General features: G+C 44.0%; 1 protein-coding gene across 1 annotated transcript; it reads left to right on the top strand.

Annotated features, from left to right (window-relative positions):
* Nucleotides 1-1291: 1291 nt before the first annotated feature.
* Nucleotides 1292-6024, top strand: LOC100285990 (uncharacterized). Its single transcript, NM_001158878.2, has 7 exons — nucleotides 1292-1550; nucleotides 1852-1965; nucleotides 3814-3927; nucleotides 4785-4894; nucleotides 4984-5061; nucleotides 5150-5221; nucleotides 5310-6024. Exons 2-7 carry the CDS (start codon nucleotides 1854-1856, stop codon nucleotides 5349-5351), a joined length of 528 nt encoding a protein of 175 aa, NP_001152350.1. The 5' UTR covers nucleotides 1292-1550; nucleotides 1852-1853; the 3' UTR covers nucleotides 5352-6024.
* The last annotated feature ends 14531 nt before the right edge of the window (nucleotides 6025-20555 follow it).

Below are 20555 nucleotides of genomic sequence, written 5' to 3' on the forward strand. Positions count from 1 at the left end.
AAGTGCCCTCTGTTGCAACGCACGGGCATATACCTAGTGAGATGTGAAAAAAGTTATCGGAGACTGTGAGTTGTTAAAATGCTAAAAACTATTATGTGAAAACCACTAAAAGTAATTTTATGTACGCTTTCACAGTTCCATCCAAAAGACGATAAAAGTAGGTCTAAAGATGCTTTTAGTTTTACAATAGGAGAAAGTCCTTTGGCTTAACTTTTACGAGGCAAAAGACAAAGCTAAAAGTCAAACTAAACAGATTAGTTTATACCGAACTATAATAGCTCTATCTTGATTTTCCATGCACTCCAGTCGGTGCGCTATCGCAACAACTCCCAAATCAAATGTTATTGTCTTAAATATTTTCAGATTTCACCATATTTATAAAATATAAATATGGTATCAAAATCTATGACATCAAATTAATATATTTAGATGTATTATTATAAAATATATATTCATACATATTTATTTTTTGATGTTATAGATATTGTACTTTTTTCTATAAATTTGATTAAATATAAAAAACTGAGTTAAGATCTAAAACTCACATCAAAGAGGAATGGTTTGAAAAAACTTTTAAGGTTCTTGCTAAAATCAGGTGACTAAAATTTAGTTTTTTCACAAAATTATTTTATATATTTTAGATTAAAATTTGTAGAATTAGTTTGTTGCAACTTTTATGTATGTAATCTATAATTTTTAGTCTTAAAAATAAATACATAGTTAGATAAAATCTAATTTGAGTTGATACAAATAAAATAACAATATCTCACTATTTTTATGATCCAAAAACAAAAGATTAATTGATATAATACAAAGACAAATAAAACATCATACATAATTATTTATTTGTACTAATGATGTAAGAATATTATATAAGATTATCTTAAAAGTTACTAGAAAATGTTAATTTAAAGAGGCACAATGATTTAGAGGTGTTTAGGATGACTTCAGATTCTAGCTCCAATGTAAAGTTATTGTTTATAATATGACTTTAAATAGTTTTAAAAATATTTTTAATCTAAATAATAAACAAAATAACTTATCTAGATGTCATCTAAAGACTTCGAACTCTAATTTGACGATTTTCTAAAGCAACTAATAATCTACTTTACCTATTCTACCAAAATTTCTAAAGGTTTTGCCAAACATGACTTTATTATTTGTTTTAAAACTCGTGATATATTGTTAAATATAACGACCCTTTTTCTCCTCTGCACGTGCGGAGAAGGCAGCGACGAAATGGCGTCCCCGCGGAGGCGCGGACCCATCCGAGCCGCGTGCGCGTGATAAACTGATAAAGCCGGTAACAATTTTTCCGTGCTGCCCCACCGCAGCGTCTCGACTGGTCCCCTCCTTCCTCTTCTCTTCCTCTTCCTCTCACATCCCGGACAAATCCAATCCGAAATCATCTCCCCCTCGCCTCGCCTAGAAGAGGAAGGAAGAACAGAGATAAGCGACAACGCGTCCCTCCTCGCCTTCCTCCCGCCTCGAGCTCTTCCCGGAGCAACCGGAGCCACAGACGTCAGGACAGCCTAGCGCGTTCCACGCCGGTGAGTTGCCTCGTCCTCCCCTCGTCTTCCTCCTCTTCTCACGCTTGGCGAGATCCCGATTGACCCGGATCCATGCGAGTATAGCTGGCATGCATTTGGCTCTTCGGTTAATGGTAGGGTGGGGGCGGGCACGCGTGGGTTGGTTGATCGACCGATCTCGCTGTCGCCACCAATCGAATTCAGTGTTGGGCCCTGGGTCGTTGCTCGACTCATCCGATGGTCGGGTTGCTTTGTTGATTACCACCAGGTTGCGATTGGATGCTCATACGTGCCTCGCTTCTTTTTCCTCTTTCGATTCCAGGTATGCAGAACCAGATCATGTGCCATGCTTGCCGGACCCTTCTGCTCTACCCGCGTGGCGCGTCCAGCGTCTGCTGCGCGGTTTGCCAGGCCATCACCACCGTGCCGCCACCAGGTACGTACTGGATGCTTGGTTTCCCTTTTGACTGCTTGCTCCTCTGGGACTGGGACGCGGTAATAATCGCCTCTGGTTCTCTCAACCTGTGCACAGCGAATTAGTTAGGGGTGCATGAGAAACAAACATTTGAGTTTCAGATCATATACGACAATAATAATAATAATGTTTTAATAGTAATAAACTACAGAGTTTCGTGCTATTTGACAGGTATTGTGATTCTATTTACCATACCAACACAAGAAAAATGAAATGGACAATAATTTACATGTCCCAAGTGACTATCCTTTCTGAATATGAGTTATTTTGTTTGGAAAAGTCGGTTGTTACTAAAGTCTAAGCTTGAGCATACCTAGTTTTGCTGTATGCATTCTCTTTGTTTAACATCTGGTTATCAGCTAGGATTCATGCTAGTTAATAATCTGATTAGGTTGCACGTGCACTTGGTTTTCCCTTGCTGTTTTTTTCTGGATGGAAACATAGAAGTTGGAACTTTGCTAAAATAATGGACGAACACTAGATTAAAGAGATTCCGCCGAGGCCCTGCCCTTCAGCGCACCACGGTGAACCGTCCGAACACCGACGGGATCAAGCGCTGCAACCCTGTGTCCCTTGTAGCTTCACTCCCTCGACAACGGCACGCTTGCGGCAGCGAGGAAGCTCTGGATTGGCGCCCCCCTATTCTCTCTCTGTCTCGGCGGGCGCTCGACACGATCAATGGGCGAGAGAGATTACGAGCCATCGGATTGCGGCCCTATATAGGCTTGGTGTGGCGCCCGCGGACACGGCTAGATCCTAACAACTCCCTATGAAATCCCAACAGATTCCCGAGGTTCACAGCGCGATTTGTTGCGTGGCGGCTATCTGGATCGAGTGCATCTCTAGGAGGAATAGGGGCTCCTGCCTGTGTGGTCCCATACGTCAGCGACGTCAGGGATATACAGGCACGCTGTATTACCCTGCCCGCGCGGGCCCGCCCGACAGTGACACAAGAGCGGCTGCAATTGAGAGCACAGGTGGGCCGGCGAGGTGTAAAGCCCAACTGGACGAAAGCAGGTCTGTGGCCGTGAACCAGAGAAACCCACGAGTGGGCCGAGACGTGGAGGAAACGGGTCCGACACCAGGGCCCCACGTGACAGCGTCTTCACAAATGGAGCAGCGCGCGGAAGACGGCTGACACACGGGTCCCCCCTGTCGGCACTTGAAGCCAGCCGGGCGGAGTGTAATTGGGCCAGTGGCCGCGGTTTTGGCTTAGATCTGATATATTTTTGTTTTTTCTATTTTGTATTTCTTTCTTTTCCATTTCCCATGTTCATATTTCGAATTTTGGTTTGAAATTTGCACACACAATTTGAAATGCTCAAGCAATTAAAACTCCAACATGAGATGCAAAATTATATTTGTTTATTTGTTATTTATTTGAGTGAATGACTCTACATGTATTATAAATGAAAGGAATATTCACTCGGTTAAATAGGAAATACTTGTATTGCTTATTTTCCTAAGTTCAAAATTATATTCTAAAATTTTAAAATCTCAAATTTAGATTTGAGGCATCAAAATTCAATATTACTTTTATTTGTATAGCTAGTTAGAAGGATATGCTGTGATAAAGATTCACGTAGTAATAGATGCTAAATTTTATTTCTCGAATGATGAAGAAACTTCCAACTATCTTAAATACATATTTTAGGGTTTACACTCGTGCGCCTCCCTGGCGGTGCCCAGGGTGAGGCTGGGCTTGGGCCTCTGTTGCCCCTCTAGGGTCGTCGTGGTGGCCCATATTTTGGTCTGCGACACCTTCACACACTAGTTTGATGTTCTTTTTTTTTAACTTGATTATTGCAGGATTGGAGATGGCTCAGCTTATATGTGGTGGCTGTCGAACTTTGCTGATGTATACTCGCAGTGCAGACACCGTAAGGTGTTCATGTTGCAACACAGTGAACCTTGTTAGACCAGGTACTATTGACCCCCGCCCCCTCCTCCTCTGTCTCTGAGGTTTTTACATGACTACTCTAAGACATTCACCCTCTCTTGAGGTAGAAGGGTCAACAAGGACCATTGTCAGTCACAATGAACATGTGGCACACATCTTTCTTTCTGGTAACTTGTTTTAGCATGACCTATAAACCGGGCATAATTTGATGCTTTATTTAGGGTGTGTTTGGTTGAGGAGCGGAGGGAAATGGAACGACTCTATTCTTATTTTTTTTATATTTGGTTACCATGGAGGAGAGCGGAGCGGCTCCTGAAGTCTATAAACAACAAATATTTGGGATGCTCTCGCTCCACCAAAATGACCGGATACGAGCGCTCTCATCCCTCTCCTCAACTCAACAGTCATATGGCTCTCCAACCAAAAAATAAACGGAGCGGCTCCGCTCTATTCTACTCTTCAACCAAACAAAAAATGGAGCGGTTCCGTTCTGCTTGCCAAACACAGAATGAAATGGCCCAATTCTTAGAAATTGGAATGGAACCGCTCCATCCCAGTTGGCTCCCCAACCAAACGCTCCATTAGTTGGGCAAGAGGACATTGAACAATGGCAGTGTGCTTTTTAAACCTGTAATTGTGGGCATCTGTGTGTATCTTGTTCTGTTTTTTGGCGGCTTGCCCATTTTAACTGGCTGGGGACGTTTTGTAGCCTGCTGAGGCCTTTCTGCCATTGAGGCAAAACTGTGTTTTCTTTCTTTCCTTTAATGCAAGGCAGAGGTTCTTCTTTTCTTATCAATTTTTTTTAGTTGAGCATGGAGCTTAGATTCTAAGTCCATTTGTGTGGTTAACCCTTATGATGAGCAATTTCTCTTTTGTGCAGTGAATAATATAGCTCATGTGAACTGCGGCCAGTGCCGGACAACTTTGATGTATCCATACGGCGCACCTTCAGTAAAATGTGCCGTGTGCAATTATGTCACAGCTACTGGAGTATGCCAAGCCTCATTCTTTGCCTACTTACCATGCAAATGCAATCGGTGTATTATGCAGAGTTTACTGACCTTTGTTCTGAATCTCAGGTAAATACTGTGGCACCCACCCCATCTGCGAGGCCAACATCAGATGGGTCTTCATATAGTGGCTCATCTACTTCTGCTGTAAGCCCTTATTAACGAAATTTAATAGTTTAACTGGTCATTCCCGAAATGTAGAGTGATTTATCACCTTTTTGTTTTCATCCTGCAGCCTAAATCTCAATCTCAGAATGTAACTGTTGTTGTTGAGAACCCTATGACAGTTGATGACAAGGGAAAACTTGTAAGTCTTCTTTACCTACTGACTTGCATATTTTGCATTGCTGATTGAACCGTCGTTTGATTAAATTCGTTCTGTTTGTTTCACACAGGTCAGCAGCGTTGTAGTTGGAGTCACAGCTGGGAAAGAGTGATTTTATTGACACTTCGTACATCATTGTTGTGTTTTCTATACACGAAGTTGGAAAATACCATGTAGCATCCAATGATGGGTTGCTTGGACTTCCTTGAAGAACAGAGATACACCACGAAATATTTGTAGGACCTTCCTAATGAAACCATGGTCGGACGTTGTGTATTGATTCTTTTGTGTGTATAATATGAGCTCCGTTAGACTTGTGTAATCAGATATTTGGGGGAAATACAGCATAGTTTCGCTGTACGTGCATTGTTACACAATTTGTTTGTTTGTTAGTTTGTGCTGTCTTGGTTGTTCATAGCTCGTTACTGCTTTACTTGTATACCGTATTCATGTGAAACGAGTAAGCTGCAATTTTTGTTAACGACTTACTAGGAGATGTGATGCGACAGACAGCGACTGATGACTTGTGGGGTTACCTCTGGCTTCAGCATATGCTTCATTTTTTGTTCTCTGGATTGACAAGGAACAGAAGCTGCATTTGTCGAGTTCGTTCGCTGATTTGACCAGGACGAGTTCTCGAGCGATCCGGATTTGACTTGTCTTTCTTCTTTTCGAGCGATCTTCTTTTCGGCACCGTCTGGTTCTCAGAACTGATCCAGGAACGGAAGTAGTCTTTGATGTGATCATACCAGCATTGTTAACCTTGCCGAACATTTTTACTGGAACTATCACTCGAAGCCGAGCGAAACAAATACAACAAGAGGTGCACACGTTACTTTACGAATTTAAATTAAACATTAATGATAACTTTATGTTACCTAAGTCGTGTATGTTGATTTTGCTTAGGTTCACAAAAAAGGAAGGACAAAACATATCAAGGGCGAATCAGAGAGAAAAACTATGTTCGAGTCAGTCCAGTGTGACAGAAGCGTCCAGAAAAAACAGTCATATCTTTTGATTCCCAAAAGTTATGAAGGCCCACAAGTACATTTTGAAAAGCTATTGAAGTCTAGTTTCCAATGCTTTTAACACCGACTTAATCGGATCTCCCAGCAAGGCAGCCGATCTACTTTAGTGCTGACTGGTCAGAAGGTCAACAAACTGCTTGATGACCAAGTTTCAGTATTAAACTGCATCATTCTACGAAGTTTCATTAGACATGCTATACATGGTGAGAAAGCTTATCAAGTTAGCTTTCCAACGCATCTAGCCCCACGACATTTGGAGATTACTAGGAGAAATTATTATCAAAATACTGAAGGCTGCGCAGAAGTCAAACAGACACGCGGAATCCAGCTCTAGACATCTCCCGAAGAGACCCCTTCACATTAGCACATTAAAATACTTTCTTTTCGTGTTTATACCTAAGGCTGGCTGTAGCTAGTATAAATACCCCCCTATGTCTATGATGTAAAACAACTTTTGATAACCTTTGATGATTTGATAATCCAAGTGATTACCGCAGTCGAGCTGCTGAGTGTTTACTCTACCCCTGTTCTTCCTTGTTCTCCTGGACTTGTGAAGAGATTCCTCAGGGATCCACTAGTTCGTGCCTTGTGAGTTCCAGTACGACTGCCTCGCATTGTGTGGATTAGCTCTGGTTGTGGTTCTGCGGTCGTTCGGAGATCGAGTCGAAGTCTACAATATTTCGGTGTCTCTCTCCCCGTCGCTTGGTCACCTTCGACCTTGATCAAGTATAAAGTCAGTTACATGTTGTTCTTCAATAAATTTACCTTGTTATTCCGTTACTTTTATAACCAACCATCCTATTTATCAACCTACTGTCATGAAGATCGGGCCACCCCCAGTACCGAATATAACTCGATACATATCATCTAGTATCAAAGCTTTCGTTGTCACGGTAGGTCTTACTGTCATCCACTTATTTATCATAGTCTTCATCCATCTTATATTTTGTTTTGTCCTACAGTCCAAAGCCACAAAAGATTTATAACCCTTTGGCGGTACTGTTACCATGTGTTGTTTAAAGTTGCTAGTTACCACCATCATATTCATATTGTGTAATTACATTTGATCTCGACACTCCATTAGTGTTATAAAAAAAGAGAGAAAGAAAAAAAGAGAATAAGAGAAAGAAGTCAAAAAAAAAGAAGTGAAAAAATGTGAAAGTGGATTGTGTTTCAGTTTGTTGCTGAAAATTTCAGTTTACATTGATTTGGTGAGAATCTTTCCAACAACGATTTCATATCTTGTAGCACGTCAACACACTTGGTTGACAGTACCATAGCCCACCTTGATCAGCCTCCTATAGCTCCACTTAAAACCTGAACCGGGACGTTTGACTTGTGATCCTTTCGACCGCTCTACCACTTCTGTCGAAGCTGTCACACCGGCACCATCACAGTCCTATAGATCAGAAAAGAGCTTGGGTAAGTAAGAGGTGAGATTGAGTGTTCCACAAATACTTTCATATTCTACTTTCTCTTGCTTCCCTCGAACATGGTAGGATCCAATTCAAGTGTTCACGATGGAAACCATGGAGACGGAGAGCCCACTGTCTCTCGGGTTGAATTGCATCAGATGGCCGACTCACTCGTGGGGGCCATGGAAAGGATGTTAAATGAACGTCTACCCACGACTAGAGGTCGAAGCCTACATCATCATGATCCAGAAGAATTTAACCGCGAAGAATCCAGAGATGAGAATTCTGGTTTCGGCCATGAATTTGATCCCTTCGGCGATGGCCGTAGAGGTTATGGTGTTGGTCGCCGCGTTGATTTCGATACTCCGCGTGGAAGGCGTCGTGCCCACGGATGCCGAGTAAGATTTGGAGACGAGGAGTATGAAGACCATGATCGTGATGAAGGATCTGATGAAAATCCTTTTGCAAATGATGGAATGTTTGGTCGGCGTCATCATCACCGACATGCTGATTTTGAAAATAGAGACCATTATCATGGGCGTCGTCATAGAAATGACCCAGACCATATTGCCCGAGTCAAGTTGGATATTCCTAAATTTACTGGGAAAGAAAGTGCAGATGAATATCTTAATTGGGCTGAGCAATGTGATGAAATTTTTAGAGTTCACAATTTTTCAGATCAACACCGAGTGAACTTGGCCTCAGTCGAGTTTTCTGGTTATGCTCTTACATGGTGGAATCAACTGCAAGAACATCAACTTAGATTGGGACTAAGACATATTAATACATGGGAAGAGATGAAGCGAGTGATGAAGAGGCGATTTGTTCCTTCTAGCTATCAACGTGATCTTCGGAATCGATTGCAATTATTGAAGCAAGGAAAGAAATCCGTTGATGAATATTTTAAGGAGATGGAGTTGTTGGTAGTGCAGACTGGAATCAGAGAAGATCCCGAGTCAACCACAGCAAGATTTTTAGGCGGACTCAATGAAGAGATTTCTGGATTTGTCGAGATGTTCCCATACCATACCTTGCAAGATCTAGTTGATCAAGCAATACATATAGAGAGAAAAATTCAACAAGAGTCACCTGGAAAATCTTATGCAGGTCATTATAATGCTGTCCCATGGCGCAAACAGCAATCCAGTGCTTATTTTGGTGGAGGTCGATCCCAAGGAAATGCTACTAGGTCTTCTCCATCCAATGGTACATCGAAGATGGTGGCTTCTATAGGTTCATTCCCTGCAAATAAGCAGCGACCTGCTGCTAGTACATTAGACCCGACTGAAGCTTCAGTCGCTACTTCTTCTACCCGTACAAGAGAAATTGTGTGCCATAAGTGCCATGGTCATGGGCACATTGCTGCTCAATGTCCAAGTAGAAGAACAATGTTGTTGAATGAAAAAGGTGAATGGGAATCAGACAGTGATCCATAAGACGACGGACCGAAGTTTGATGAAGAAATTCAACAGGAAGAGAATGAGATCCAGCCAGAAGGAGATCATAACTGTTTTATCTCTCTTCGAGTGCTAAGTGTGACTGCTGAAAGAGAAGAAAATGGACAGCGCCACAATCTTTTCCATACCCGAGGTATGATCAAAGATAAGATATGTCGCATCTGAAAGGGAAATAGGGTTTAACCTTTTCCTATAAATAATTTTGGTGGTTGAATGCCCAACACAAATATTGGACTAACTAGTTTGCTCTAGATTATATATTCTACAGGTGCATAAAGGTTCAACACAAACCAATAAAACATTGAAGATAGGGTTCAAATGCAAATGAGCAAGAAACCAAGAGTGCCCTGGTCTGGCGCACCGGACTGTCCGGTGTGCCACCGGACATTGTTCGGTGCACCAGGTCCGTACCAGAGTGAACTGGCCACTCTCGGGTTTCTCAGAGCGCGCTCCGCTATAATTCATCGGACTGTCCGGTGCACCAGCGGAGCAACGGCTACTTCGCGCAACGGTCGCCTGCAAAAGCTAGAGATTTAGAGGAACAGTGTGCAACAGTGCGCGGCAGAGCAGAGCCGCCCGTCTGAGGTGCACCGGACAGTGAACAGTGCTTGTCCGGTGCGGCACCGGACTGTCCGTTGCCACTAGAAGACAAAGCCTCCAACGGTAACAAGTTCCAGAACCCTAACGATTGGGTGACGTGGCTGGCGCACCGGACAGCGTCCGGTGGCGCACCGGACTAGAGATGGCAATGGGTACCCGAAACCCGAAACCCGATGGGTTTTTACCCCATTAGGGTACGGGTTTGGGTCAATTTTCATACCCATGGGTTTGTTAACGGGCATAAATCTGTACCCAGCGGGTTTATGGGTACGGGTTTGTTCCTATAGTACCCAAACCCGTGAACCCGTGGGTTTTTTAAACCCGACCAAACCTAGTGCATATTGTCATTTTATTTTATAAACGAACAACAAACTTGTTTTTCCTTATTTACTTCATATTTTTTATCAATTGGTGAATGTATCAGTAGTCGATGAGAGTGTTACTTGCTTGATATTATAGTTTTTACTAGCGTTATATATGTGGTGGATGGATAACTTAGTGCAAGGTCACTTAATTATACAACTTATTATTTGTATTTCATTCTCTCTACTAATAATTTTTATACCAAATCATGAACTCGGTGTTCATTACATAGATTTTGGATCATGATATCATTAATCATTACGATACTTATTGATTATGAGAAGAACAAGTATATTGGAGATGAAACCCGCGGGTAACCCATGGGTACCCGTTAACCCGATGGGTACGGGTTTGGGCAAAATCTCAAACCCGTCATGGGTACGGGTTTTTTAATGGGCATAGATATTTTTCACGGGTACGGGTTTGGGACGGTAAAACCCAGCGGGTTTGTACCCGTTGCCATCTCTACACCGGACTGTCCGGTGCGCCCATCGACAGCAGCCATCCCCAACGGCTATGTGGTGGTTGAGGGCTATAAATACCTTCCAACCACCACCACTCCAAGAATCCAAGTTTCCAGCACTTCACATTCAATACAAGAGCTAGTGCATTCACTCCTAGACACAATTCAATAGAATCAAAGCCTCTCCAAGTCCCAAATCCACTCCAAACACCTAGTGACTTGAGAGAGTGTTTTGTTCGTGTTCTTTGCGCTCTTGTTTCTTGGATCGCTTTCTTCCTTCCTCATTCTTGTTCTCAAGTGACTTGTAATCAAAGCAAGAGACACCATGTGTATGGTGGTCCTTGCGGGGTCTAAGTGACCCGTTTGATTAAGGAGAAAGCTCACTCAGTCTAGGTGACCGTTTGAGAAAGGGAAAAGGGTTGAAAGAGACCCGGTCTTTGTGACCACCTCAACGGGGACTAGGTTCTTTAGAACTGAACCTCGGTAAAACATATCACCGTGTTCATCCACTTTATTTCTTGGTTGATTTGTTTTTCCCTTCTCTCCCGGACTTGATATTTGTTCTAACGCTAACCCCATCTTGTAGTGTGTGCTTAAGTTTATAATTTTCAGATTCACTATCCACCCCCCTCTAGGCGGCTTTCAATTGGTATCAGAGCCCGATGCTTCATTAGAGTTTAACAACTCGAAGTGATGTTGGGAGGATCCGCCAAGAGGGAGATGGAAACCGGCGAGAAGGCCACAAGCCACGGGAAGGCTCCATCAAGGGAGTCCGGAGCCAAAGGCAAGGAGGAATCCCCTCCCCACGTCAAGTCGCTTCGGAGTGGCGACAAGAAAAAGAAGATGAAGAAAGTGGTCTACTATGAGACCGATTCCTCGTTGCCCTCCACATCTGGCTCCGACGCGGCGTCCGTCACTTCTAAGCGCCATGAGTGCAAGAAGTATAGTAAGATGCCACTTCTTTATCCCCGCATCTCTAAATGCGCTCCTCTACTTTCCATTCCATTAGGCAAACCACCATATTTTGATGGTGATGATTATTGTATGTGGAGTGATAAAATGAGGCATCACCTAACCTCACTCCACGCAAGCATATGGGACATTGTTGAGTTTGGAGCGCAGGTACCCACCGTGGGAGACGAGGGCTATGACTCGGACGAAGTCCCCCAAATCCAGCACTTTAACTCCTAAAAGGGAAATGTACCCTTGGGACATTTCTATAAGATTTTGGTGATTAAGTGCTCCACACAAATGCTTTGAGTAATATTTGTGCCAAAGACTTAAGAAGTGCAAATCAAGAGTAAAGGTATGTTTCTAAGACTTAGTACATTGGTTTGGAGACTAATGTATTGTGTCTAAGTGCTAGAAACAGGAAAAGACCAATTTGGAAAAGACTTGGCTGGGCAGCCAAGACTCTGCGCAGTCTGGGTGCACCGGACTGTCCGGTGCGCCAGGTTGGCTCTGGCGAACTGGTTGCTCTCAGGTTTCGTCGGCGGCGTACGACTATAAATCACCGGACTGTCCGGTGGTGCACCAGACTGTCCGGTGGTGCACCGGACTGTCCGGTGAGCCAACAGTCGGCCGGGCCAACGGTCGGCCGCATAATCCACGCGCGACGCGTGGCAGAGCCAACGGTCAGAAGGGGGCACCGAACTGTCCGGTGTGCACCGGACAGTGTCCGGTGTGCACCGGACAGTGTCCGGTGCGCCAACGGCTCTGAATCTCCAACGGTCAGCTTCGCCAAAGAAGGAAAGAAATCCACACCGGACAGTGTCCGGTGGTGCACCAGACTGTCCGGTGCGCCAGGCGACAGAAGGCAAGAATTGCCTTCCTGGAATGCTCTCAACGGCTCCTAGCTGCCTTGGGGCTATAAAAGGGATCCCTAGGCGCATGGAGGAGATCATCAAGCATTCTCTAAGCATTTCTAAGCACCAAGACTCCAATTCCGCGCATTCGATTCTTTGTGATAGCAACTAGAGCTACATTTGAGTAGAGAACTCTTTGGGTTGTGTTGTGAGCTCGAGTTGTGACTTGTGTGCGTGTTGTGCTCTGATTTTGTGTCTTGTGTGCGTTGCTCATCCCAGCCTTACTTCCATGCTTCTTTGTGAACATCAAATTGTAAGGGCGAGAGGCTCCAAGTTGTGGAGATTCCTCGCAAGCGGGATATAGTAAACAAAGCAAAATACCGTGGTATTCAAGTGGGTCTTTGGACCGCTTGAGAGGGGTTGATTGCAACCCTCGTCCGTTGGGACGCCACAATGTGGAGTAGGTAAGTGTTGAACTTGGCCGAACCACGGGATAAACCACTGTGTCTATCTGTGTTGATCTTCTTGTGGTTATCGTGTCTTGCAAGAACTCCTATCTAGCCACTTGGCTTTATTATGCTAACTCCTAATCAAGTTTTGTGGCATTAAGTTTCAAGTTTTACAGGATCACCTATTCACCCCCCCTCTAGGTGCTCTCAATTGGTATCAGAGCCGTTCTCTTCACGCAAGGGACTAATCGCCCGAAGAGATGGATCCTAAGGGCAAGGGGATGGTGGTCAATGATAAGGAGAAGGAGTCCTTCGTCAATGATCCAAAAGATGAGAAGCCTACTGACTCGGGCTCGAGCCACAAAAGAAAAGACGGGAAGAAGAAGAAAACAAGGCGCATCAAGGAGATCGTCTACTACGACGACAGCGACGAGTCCTCTTCTTCCCAAAAAGGACGACGACAACTACGAGAAAAAGAAAACGGTCAATTCAAACTTTTCTTTTGATTATTCTCGTATTCCGCAAAGTACAAATGCCCATTTACTCTCCATTCCACTTAGTAAACCTCCTCACTTTGATGGAGAGGACTATGGATTTTGGAGTCACAAAATGCGTAGTCACTTGTTCTCTCTCCATCCAAGTAGATAGGAGATAGTAGAGATAGGAATGCAATTTGGTAGCACGGATAGTCCTTTGTTTATTAATGAACAAATTCATAAAAATGCACAAGCTACTACTGTGTTGTTAGCCTCATTGTGCAGGGATGAATATCATAAAGTGAGCGTCTTGGATAACGCCAAGCAAATTTGGGACACCCTCAAGATCTCATATGAGGGAACGATGTCACCATGCTCACAAAGATGGAGTTGGTGGAAGGCGAACTTGGGAGATTCGCAATGATCAGGGGAGAGGAGCCAACCCAAACGTACAACCGGCTCAAGACCCTCGTCAACAAAATAAGAAGCTATGGAAGCACGCGATGGACGGATCACGACGTCGTCCGCCTAATGCTAAGGTCCTTCACTGTCCTTGATCCACATCTTGTAAACAATATTCGTGAAAATCCTAGGTACACCAAGATGTCGCCCGAAGAAATACTTGGAAAGTTCGTAAGCGGGCGGATGATGATCAAGGAGGCAAGATACGTCGATGATGCGTTGAATGGCCCAATCCACGAGCCTCAAACCATGGCTCTCAAAGCAACAAGGAGCAAGGAGGCGCTACCTAGCAAGGTGGCGCAAGTTGAGGCGGCCGGGCTTAACGAAGAAGAAATGGCCCTCATCATCAAGCGTTTCAAGACAGCACTAAAGGGTCGCAAGGAGCATCCAAACAAGAACAAGACGAAGGGGAAGCGCTCATGCTTCAAATGTGGTAAGATTGGTCATTTTATCGCTAATTGTCCCGATAATGATAGTGACCAGGAACAAGAAGAGGGAAAAGAAGAAGGCTTACAAGAAGGCTAAGGGCGAGGCACACCTTGGCAAGTAGTGGGACTCGGATTGTTCGTCGTCCGACTCTGACAATGAAGGACTCGCCGCCTCGGCCTTCAACAAGTCGTCCCTCTTCCCCAACGAGCATCACACATGCCTAATGGCAAAGGAGAAGAAGGTAAACACTCGAAAGTCTACTTATGCTTCTAGTGATGATGAATCTAGCGATGATGAAATAGACTACGCTAGTTTGTTCAAGGGCTTAGATAGAACTAAGATTGATAAGATCAATGAGTTGATTGATGCCTTGAATGATAAGAATAGATTATTAGAAAAGCAAGAGGATCTTTTGTATGAAGAACATGATAAGTTTGTAGAAGCACAAAATTCTCTTGCTTTAGAAGTTAAAAGAAATGAAATGCTTTCATGTGAATTGTCTACATGCCATGAATCTATCTCTAGCCTAAAAAGTGTTAATGATGATTTGAATGCTAAGTTAGAAATGGCTAGTAAATCAACCTCTCATGAAGAACATGTTACGATTTGCAATAGGCGCAAAGATTTTAATGTTGATGCTTGTAGTGAACACCTAGTTTGCATTTCTAAACTAAATGATGAAGTGGCTAGTCTTAATGCTCAACTTGAGACTAGCAAAAATGATTTTGATAAACTAAAATTTGCAAGGGATGCCTACACGGTTGGTAGACACCCCTCAATTAAGGATGGGCTTGGCTTCAAGAGGGAAGCCAAGAACTTGACAAGTCATAAGGCTCCCATCTCCACCAAGGAGAAAGGGAAGGCCCCTATGGCAAATAGTATTCAAAAGAACCATGCTTTCTTATATCATGATACGAGATATTCTAGGAATGTTCATCATGATAGAAGTTGCAATGATGTTGTTTCACATGCTTATGATTCAAATGCAATGTTTGCTTCAAGTTCTTCTATTATGCATGATAGAAGTTTGGCTAGGAAAAATGTCATTCATCATGTGCCTAGGAGAAATGCTCATGTACCCAGGAAAACAAGTAATGAACCTTCTACAATTTATCATGCTTTAAATGCTTCCTTTGCTATTTGTAGAAAGGATAAGAAGGTGATTGCTAGGAAATTAGGGGCAAAATGCAAAGGATATAAACCTTGCATTTGGGTCCCTAAGGCTATTGTTACTAACCTTGTAGGACCCAACAAGAGTTGGGTACCTAAGATCCAAGCCTAATTTGCCTTGCAGGTTTATGCATCCGAGGGCTCAAGCTGGATTATCGACAGAAGATGCACAAACCACATGACAGGGGAGAAGAAGATGTTCACCTCCTACGTCAAGAACAAAGATTCTCAAGACTCAATCGTATTCGGTGACGAGAATCAAGGCAAGGTGAAAGGGTTAGGAAAGATTGCCATTTCATCTGAGCACTCCATTTCTAATGTGTTTTTAGTTGAGTCGCTTGGATATAACTTGTTGTCTGTTAGTCAACTGTGTAATATGGGATATAATTTCTTATTCACAAATGTAGATGTGTCCGTCTTTAGAAGGGGTGATGGTTCATTAGCTTTTAAGGGTGTATTAGACGGCAAACTCTACTTAGTAAATTTTGCAAAAGAGGAGGCCGTTCTAGATGCATGCTTAATTGCTAAGACTAGCATGGGCTGGCTGTGGCATCGCCGCTTAGCACATGTGGGGATGAAGAACCTTCACAAACTTCTAAAGGGAGAACACGTGATAGGTCTAACAAATGTTACTTTCAAAAAAGATAGACCTTGTGCAGCTTGTCAAGCAGGTAAACAGGTGGGAAGCTCTCATCATACCAAAAATGTGATGACTACATCAAGACCTTTGGAGTTACTTCATATGGACCTCTTCGGACCCGTCGCCTACCTAAGCTTAGGAGGAAGTAAGTATGGTCTTGTTATAGTCGATGATTTTTCTGCTTCACTTGGGTATTCTTTTTGCAGGATAAGTCTAAAACCCAAGGGACCCTCAAGCGCTTCCTAAGGAGAGCTCAAAATGAGTTTGAGCTCAAGGTGAAGAAGATAAGGAGCGACAACGGGTCCGAGTTCAAGAACCATCAAGTGGAGGAGTACCTTGAGGAGGAAGGGATCAAGCACGAGTTTTCCGCTCCCTACACACCACAGCAAAACGGTGTGGTAGAGAGGAAGAACAGGACGCTCATTGACATGGCAAGGACGATGCTTGGAGAATTCAAGACCCCTGAGCGATTTTGGTCGGAAGCCGTGAACACGGCTTGCCACGCCATCAACCGGGTCTACCTTCATCGCCTCCTCAGGAAGACGTCATATGAGCTTCTAACCGGTAACAAACCCAATGTGTCTTACTTTCGTGTATTTGGGAGCAAATGTTATATTCTAGTAAAGAAAGGTAGAATTTCTAAGTTTGCTCCCAAAGCTGTAGAAGGGTTTATGTTAGGTTATGACTCAAATACAAAGGCATATAGGGTCTTCAACAAATCATCGGGTTTGGTTGAAGTCTCTAGCAACGTTGTATTTGATGAGACTAATGGCTCTCCAAGAGAGCAAGTTGTTGATCTTGATGGTGTAGATGAAGAAGACGTTCCAACGGCCGCAATACGCACCATGGCGATTGGAGATGTGCGGCCACAGGAACAAAAGGAGCAAGAGCAACCTTCTTCCTCAACAATGGTGCATCCCTCAACTCAAGACGATGAACAGGTTTATCAAGAGGAGGCGTGTGATCAAGGGGGAGCACAAGATGATCATGTAATGGAGGAAGAAGCACAACCGACACCTCCAACTCAAGTTCGAGCGACGATTCAAAGGAATCATCCCGTCGACCAAATTTTGGGTGATATTAGCAAGGGAGTAACTACTCGCTCTAGATTAGTAAATTTTTGTGAGCATTACTCTTTTGTCTCTTCTATTGAGCCTTTCAGGGTAGAAGAGGCCTTGCTAGATCCGGACTAGGTGTTGGCCATGCAGGAAGAGCTCAACAACTTCAAGAGAAATGAAGTTTGGACACTAGTGCCTCGTCCCAAGCAAAACATTGTGGGAACCAAGTGGGTGTTCCGCAACAAACAAGACGAGCACGGGGTGGTGACAAGGAACAAGGCACGACTTGTGGCAAAAGGTTATGCCCAAGTCGCAGGTTTGGACTTTGAGGAGACTTTTGCTCCTGTGGCTAGGCTAGAGTCAATTCGCATGTTGTTAGCCTATGCTGCTCACCATTCTTTCAGGTTGTTCCAAATGGATGTGAAGAGCGCTTTCCTCAACAGACCAATCAAGGAGTAGGTGTACGTGGAGCAACCCCCTGGCTTCGAGGATGAACGGTTCCCCGACCACGTGTGTAAGCTCTCTAAGGCGCTCTATGGACTTAAGCAAGCCCCAAGAGCATGGTATGAATGCCTTAGAGACTTTTAAATTGCTAATGCTTTCAAGGTTGGGAAAGCCGATCCAACTTTATTCACTAAGACTTGTGATGGTGATCTTTTTGTGTGCCAAATTTATGTCGATGACATAATATTTGGTTCTACTAACCAAAAGTCTTGTGAAGAGTTTAGCAGGGTGATGAATCAGAAATTCGAGATGACGATGATGGGCGAGTTGAACTACTTCCTTGGGTTCCAAGTGAAGCAACTCAAGGATGGCACCTTCATCTCACAAACGAAGTACACGCAGGACTTGCTAAAGCGGTTTGGAATGAAGGATGCCAAGCCCGCAAAGACACCAATGGGAACCGACGGACATGTCGACCTCAACAAAGGAGGTAAGTCCGTTGATCAAAAGGCATACCGATCTATGATAGGGTCTTTACTTTATTTATGTGCTAGTAGACCGGATATTATGCTTAATGTATGCATCTGTGCTAGATTTCAATCCGATCCAAGGGAGTGTCACTTAGTGGCCGTGAAGCGAATTCTTAGATATTTAGTCGCTACACCTTGCTTCGGAATCTGGTATCCAAAGGGGTCTACCTTTGACTTGATTGGATATTCAGACTCCGATTATGCTGGATGTAAGGTCGATAGGAAAAGCACATCGGGGACATGCCAATTCTTAGGAAGGTCCCTGGTGTCATGGAGCTCTAAGAAACAAACTTCTGTTGCCCTATCCACCGCTGAGGCCGAGTATGTTGCCGCAGGACAGTGTTGCGCGCAACTACTTTGGATGAGGCAAACCCTCAGGGACTTTGGCTACAATCTGAGCAAAGTCCCACTCCTATGTGATAATGAGAGTGCTATCCGCATGGCGGATAATCCTGTTGAACACAGTCGCACTAAGCACATAGACATCCAGCATCACTTTTTGAGAGACCACCAGCAAAAGGGAGATATCGAAGTGTTTTATGTTAGCACCGAGAACCAGCTAGCCGATATCTTTACCAAGCCTCTAGATGAGAAGACCTTTTGCAGGCTACGTAGTGAGCTAAATGTCTTAGATTCGTGGAACTTGGATTGATTTATAGCATACATGTGTTTTATGCCTTGATCATGTTCCTTATGCATATTGTTGTTTATGTATGGTGCTCAAGTTGTACAAGTACTCCCCGGACCTCACAAGTCCATTTGCAAGTGATGCACATATTTAGGAGGAGTTGTGCTACAACTTGACCCTTTGAGACTAACCATGTGCTTGAGTTTTCTTAATTTAGTCTCAAAGGAGGTTTGAAAGGGAAAGTTGGACTTGGACCATGAAAGACTTCCACTGCACTCCTATGAAAGAGTAACTAACTCCAAGTTCATCTTCATGCTCTTATTGCCTTTTTACTCTTAATTGAAGATTTTGGTGAGGCAATGGGGTTTAAGGGCCAAGATTGATCCCGTTTTGGTGCTTGATGCCAAAGGGGGAGAAAATAAGGCCAAAGCAACAAATGGATCAGCTACCACTTGAGAATTTTGAAAATAGTAGAATAGAGCTTTTGGTTTGTCAAAAAATCTCTTATTGTCTCTTTTGTCAAAAGTTGGCCTCTTGTGGGGAGAATGGTTGATTATGAGAAAAGGGGGAGTTTTTGAAATCTTTGATCAATTTCTCTTGGAACAACTCTCTTTATGTCTCAACAAGTGTGTTTGACTTAGAGATAGGAAATCAAGTTTGATTTGCAAAAACAAAACCAAGTGGTGGCAAAGAATGATCCAAATATGCCAAATTTGAATCAAAACAAATTTGTATTCTCATTTGCATTGATGTTGCACTTCTTTTAGTTGCTTTTTGTTGTGTTGGCATTAATCACCAAAAAGGGGGAGATTGAAAGGGAAATGTACCCTTGGGACATTTCTATAAGATTTTGGTGATTAAGTGCTCCACACAAATGCTTTGAGTAATATTTGTGCCAAAGACTTAAGAAGTGCAAATCAAGAGTAAAGGTATGTTTCTAAGACTTAGTACATTGGTTTGGAGACTAATGTATTGTGTCTAAGTGCTAGAAACAGGAAAAGACCAATTTGGAAAAGACTTGGCTGGGCAGCCAAGACTCTACGCAGTCTGGGTGCACCGGACTGTCCGGTGCGCCAGGCTGGCTCTGGCGAACTGGCTGCTCTCGGGTTTCGTCGGCGGCGTACGGCTATAAATCACCGGACTGTCCGGTGGTGCACTGGACTGTCCGGTGAGCCAACAGTCGGTCGGGCCAACGGTCGGCCGCGTAATCCGCGCGCGATGCGTGGCAGAGCCAACAGTCAGAAGGGGGCACCAGATTGTCCGGTGTGCACCGGACAGTGTCCGGTGCGCCAACGGCTCTGAATCTCCAACGGTCGGCTTCGCCAAAGAAGGAAAGAAATCCACACCGGACAGTGTCCGGTGGTGCACCGGACTGTCCGGTGCGACAGGAGGAGATCATCAAGCATTCTCTAAGCATTCCTAAGCACCAAGACTCCAATTCCGTGCATTCGATTCTTTGTGATAGCAACTAGAGCTCCATTTGAGTAGAGAACTCTTTGGGTTGTGTTGTGAGCTCGAGTTGTGACTTGTGTGCGTGTTGTGCTCTGATTTTGTGTCTTGTGTGCGTTGCTCATCCCAGCCTTACTTCTGTGCTTCTTTGTGAACATCAAATTGTAAGGGCGAGAGGCTCCAAGTTGTGGAGATTCCTCGCAAGCGGGATATAGTAAACAAAGCAAAACACCATGGTATTCAAGTGGGTCTTTGGACCGTTTGAGAGGGGTTGATTGCAACCCTCGTCCGTTGGAGAACGACAAGAGGGGGAAGAAGAAGGAGAAGAAGAGATACTACAAGAAGAAGGGCGGTGATGCCCACGTGTGTCGGGAATGGGACTACGATGAGAGCTCCACCGACTCCTCCGACGACGAGGATGCTGCCAACATCGCCGTCAACAAGGGACTC

Source organism: Zea mays, chromosome 1 (assembly GCF_902167145.1).
Source record: "Zea mays cultivar B73 chromosome 1, Zm-B73-REFERENCE-NAM-5.0, whole genome shotgun sequence".
Taxonomy (NCBI): Eukaryota; Viridiplantae; Streptophyta; class Magnoliopsida; order Poales; family Poaceae; genus Zea; species Zea mays.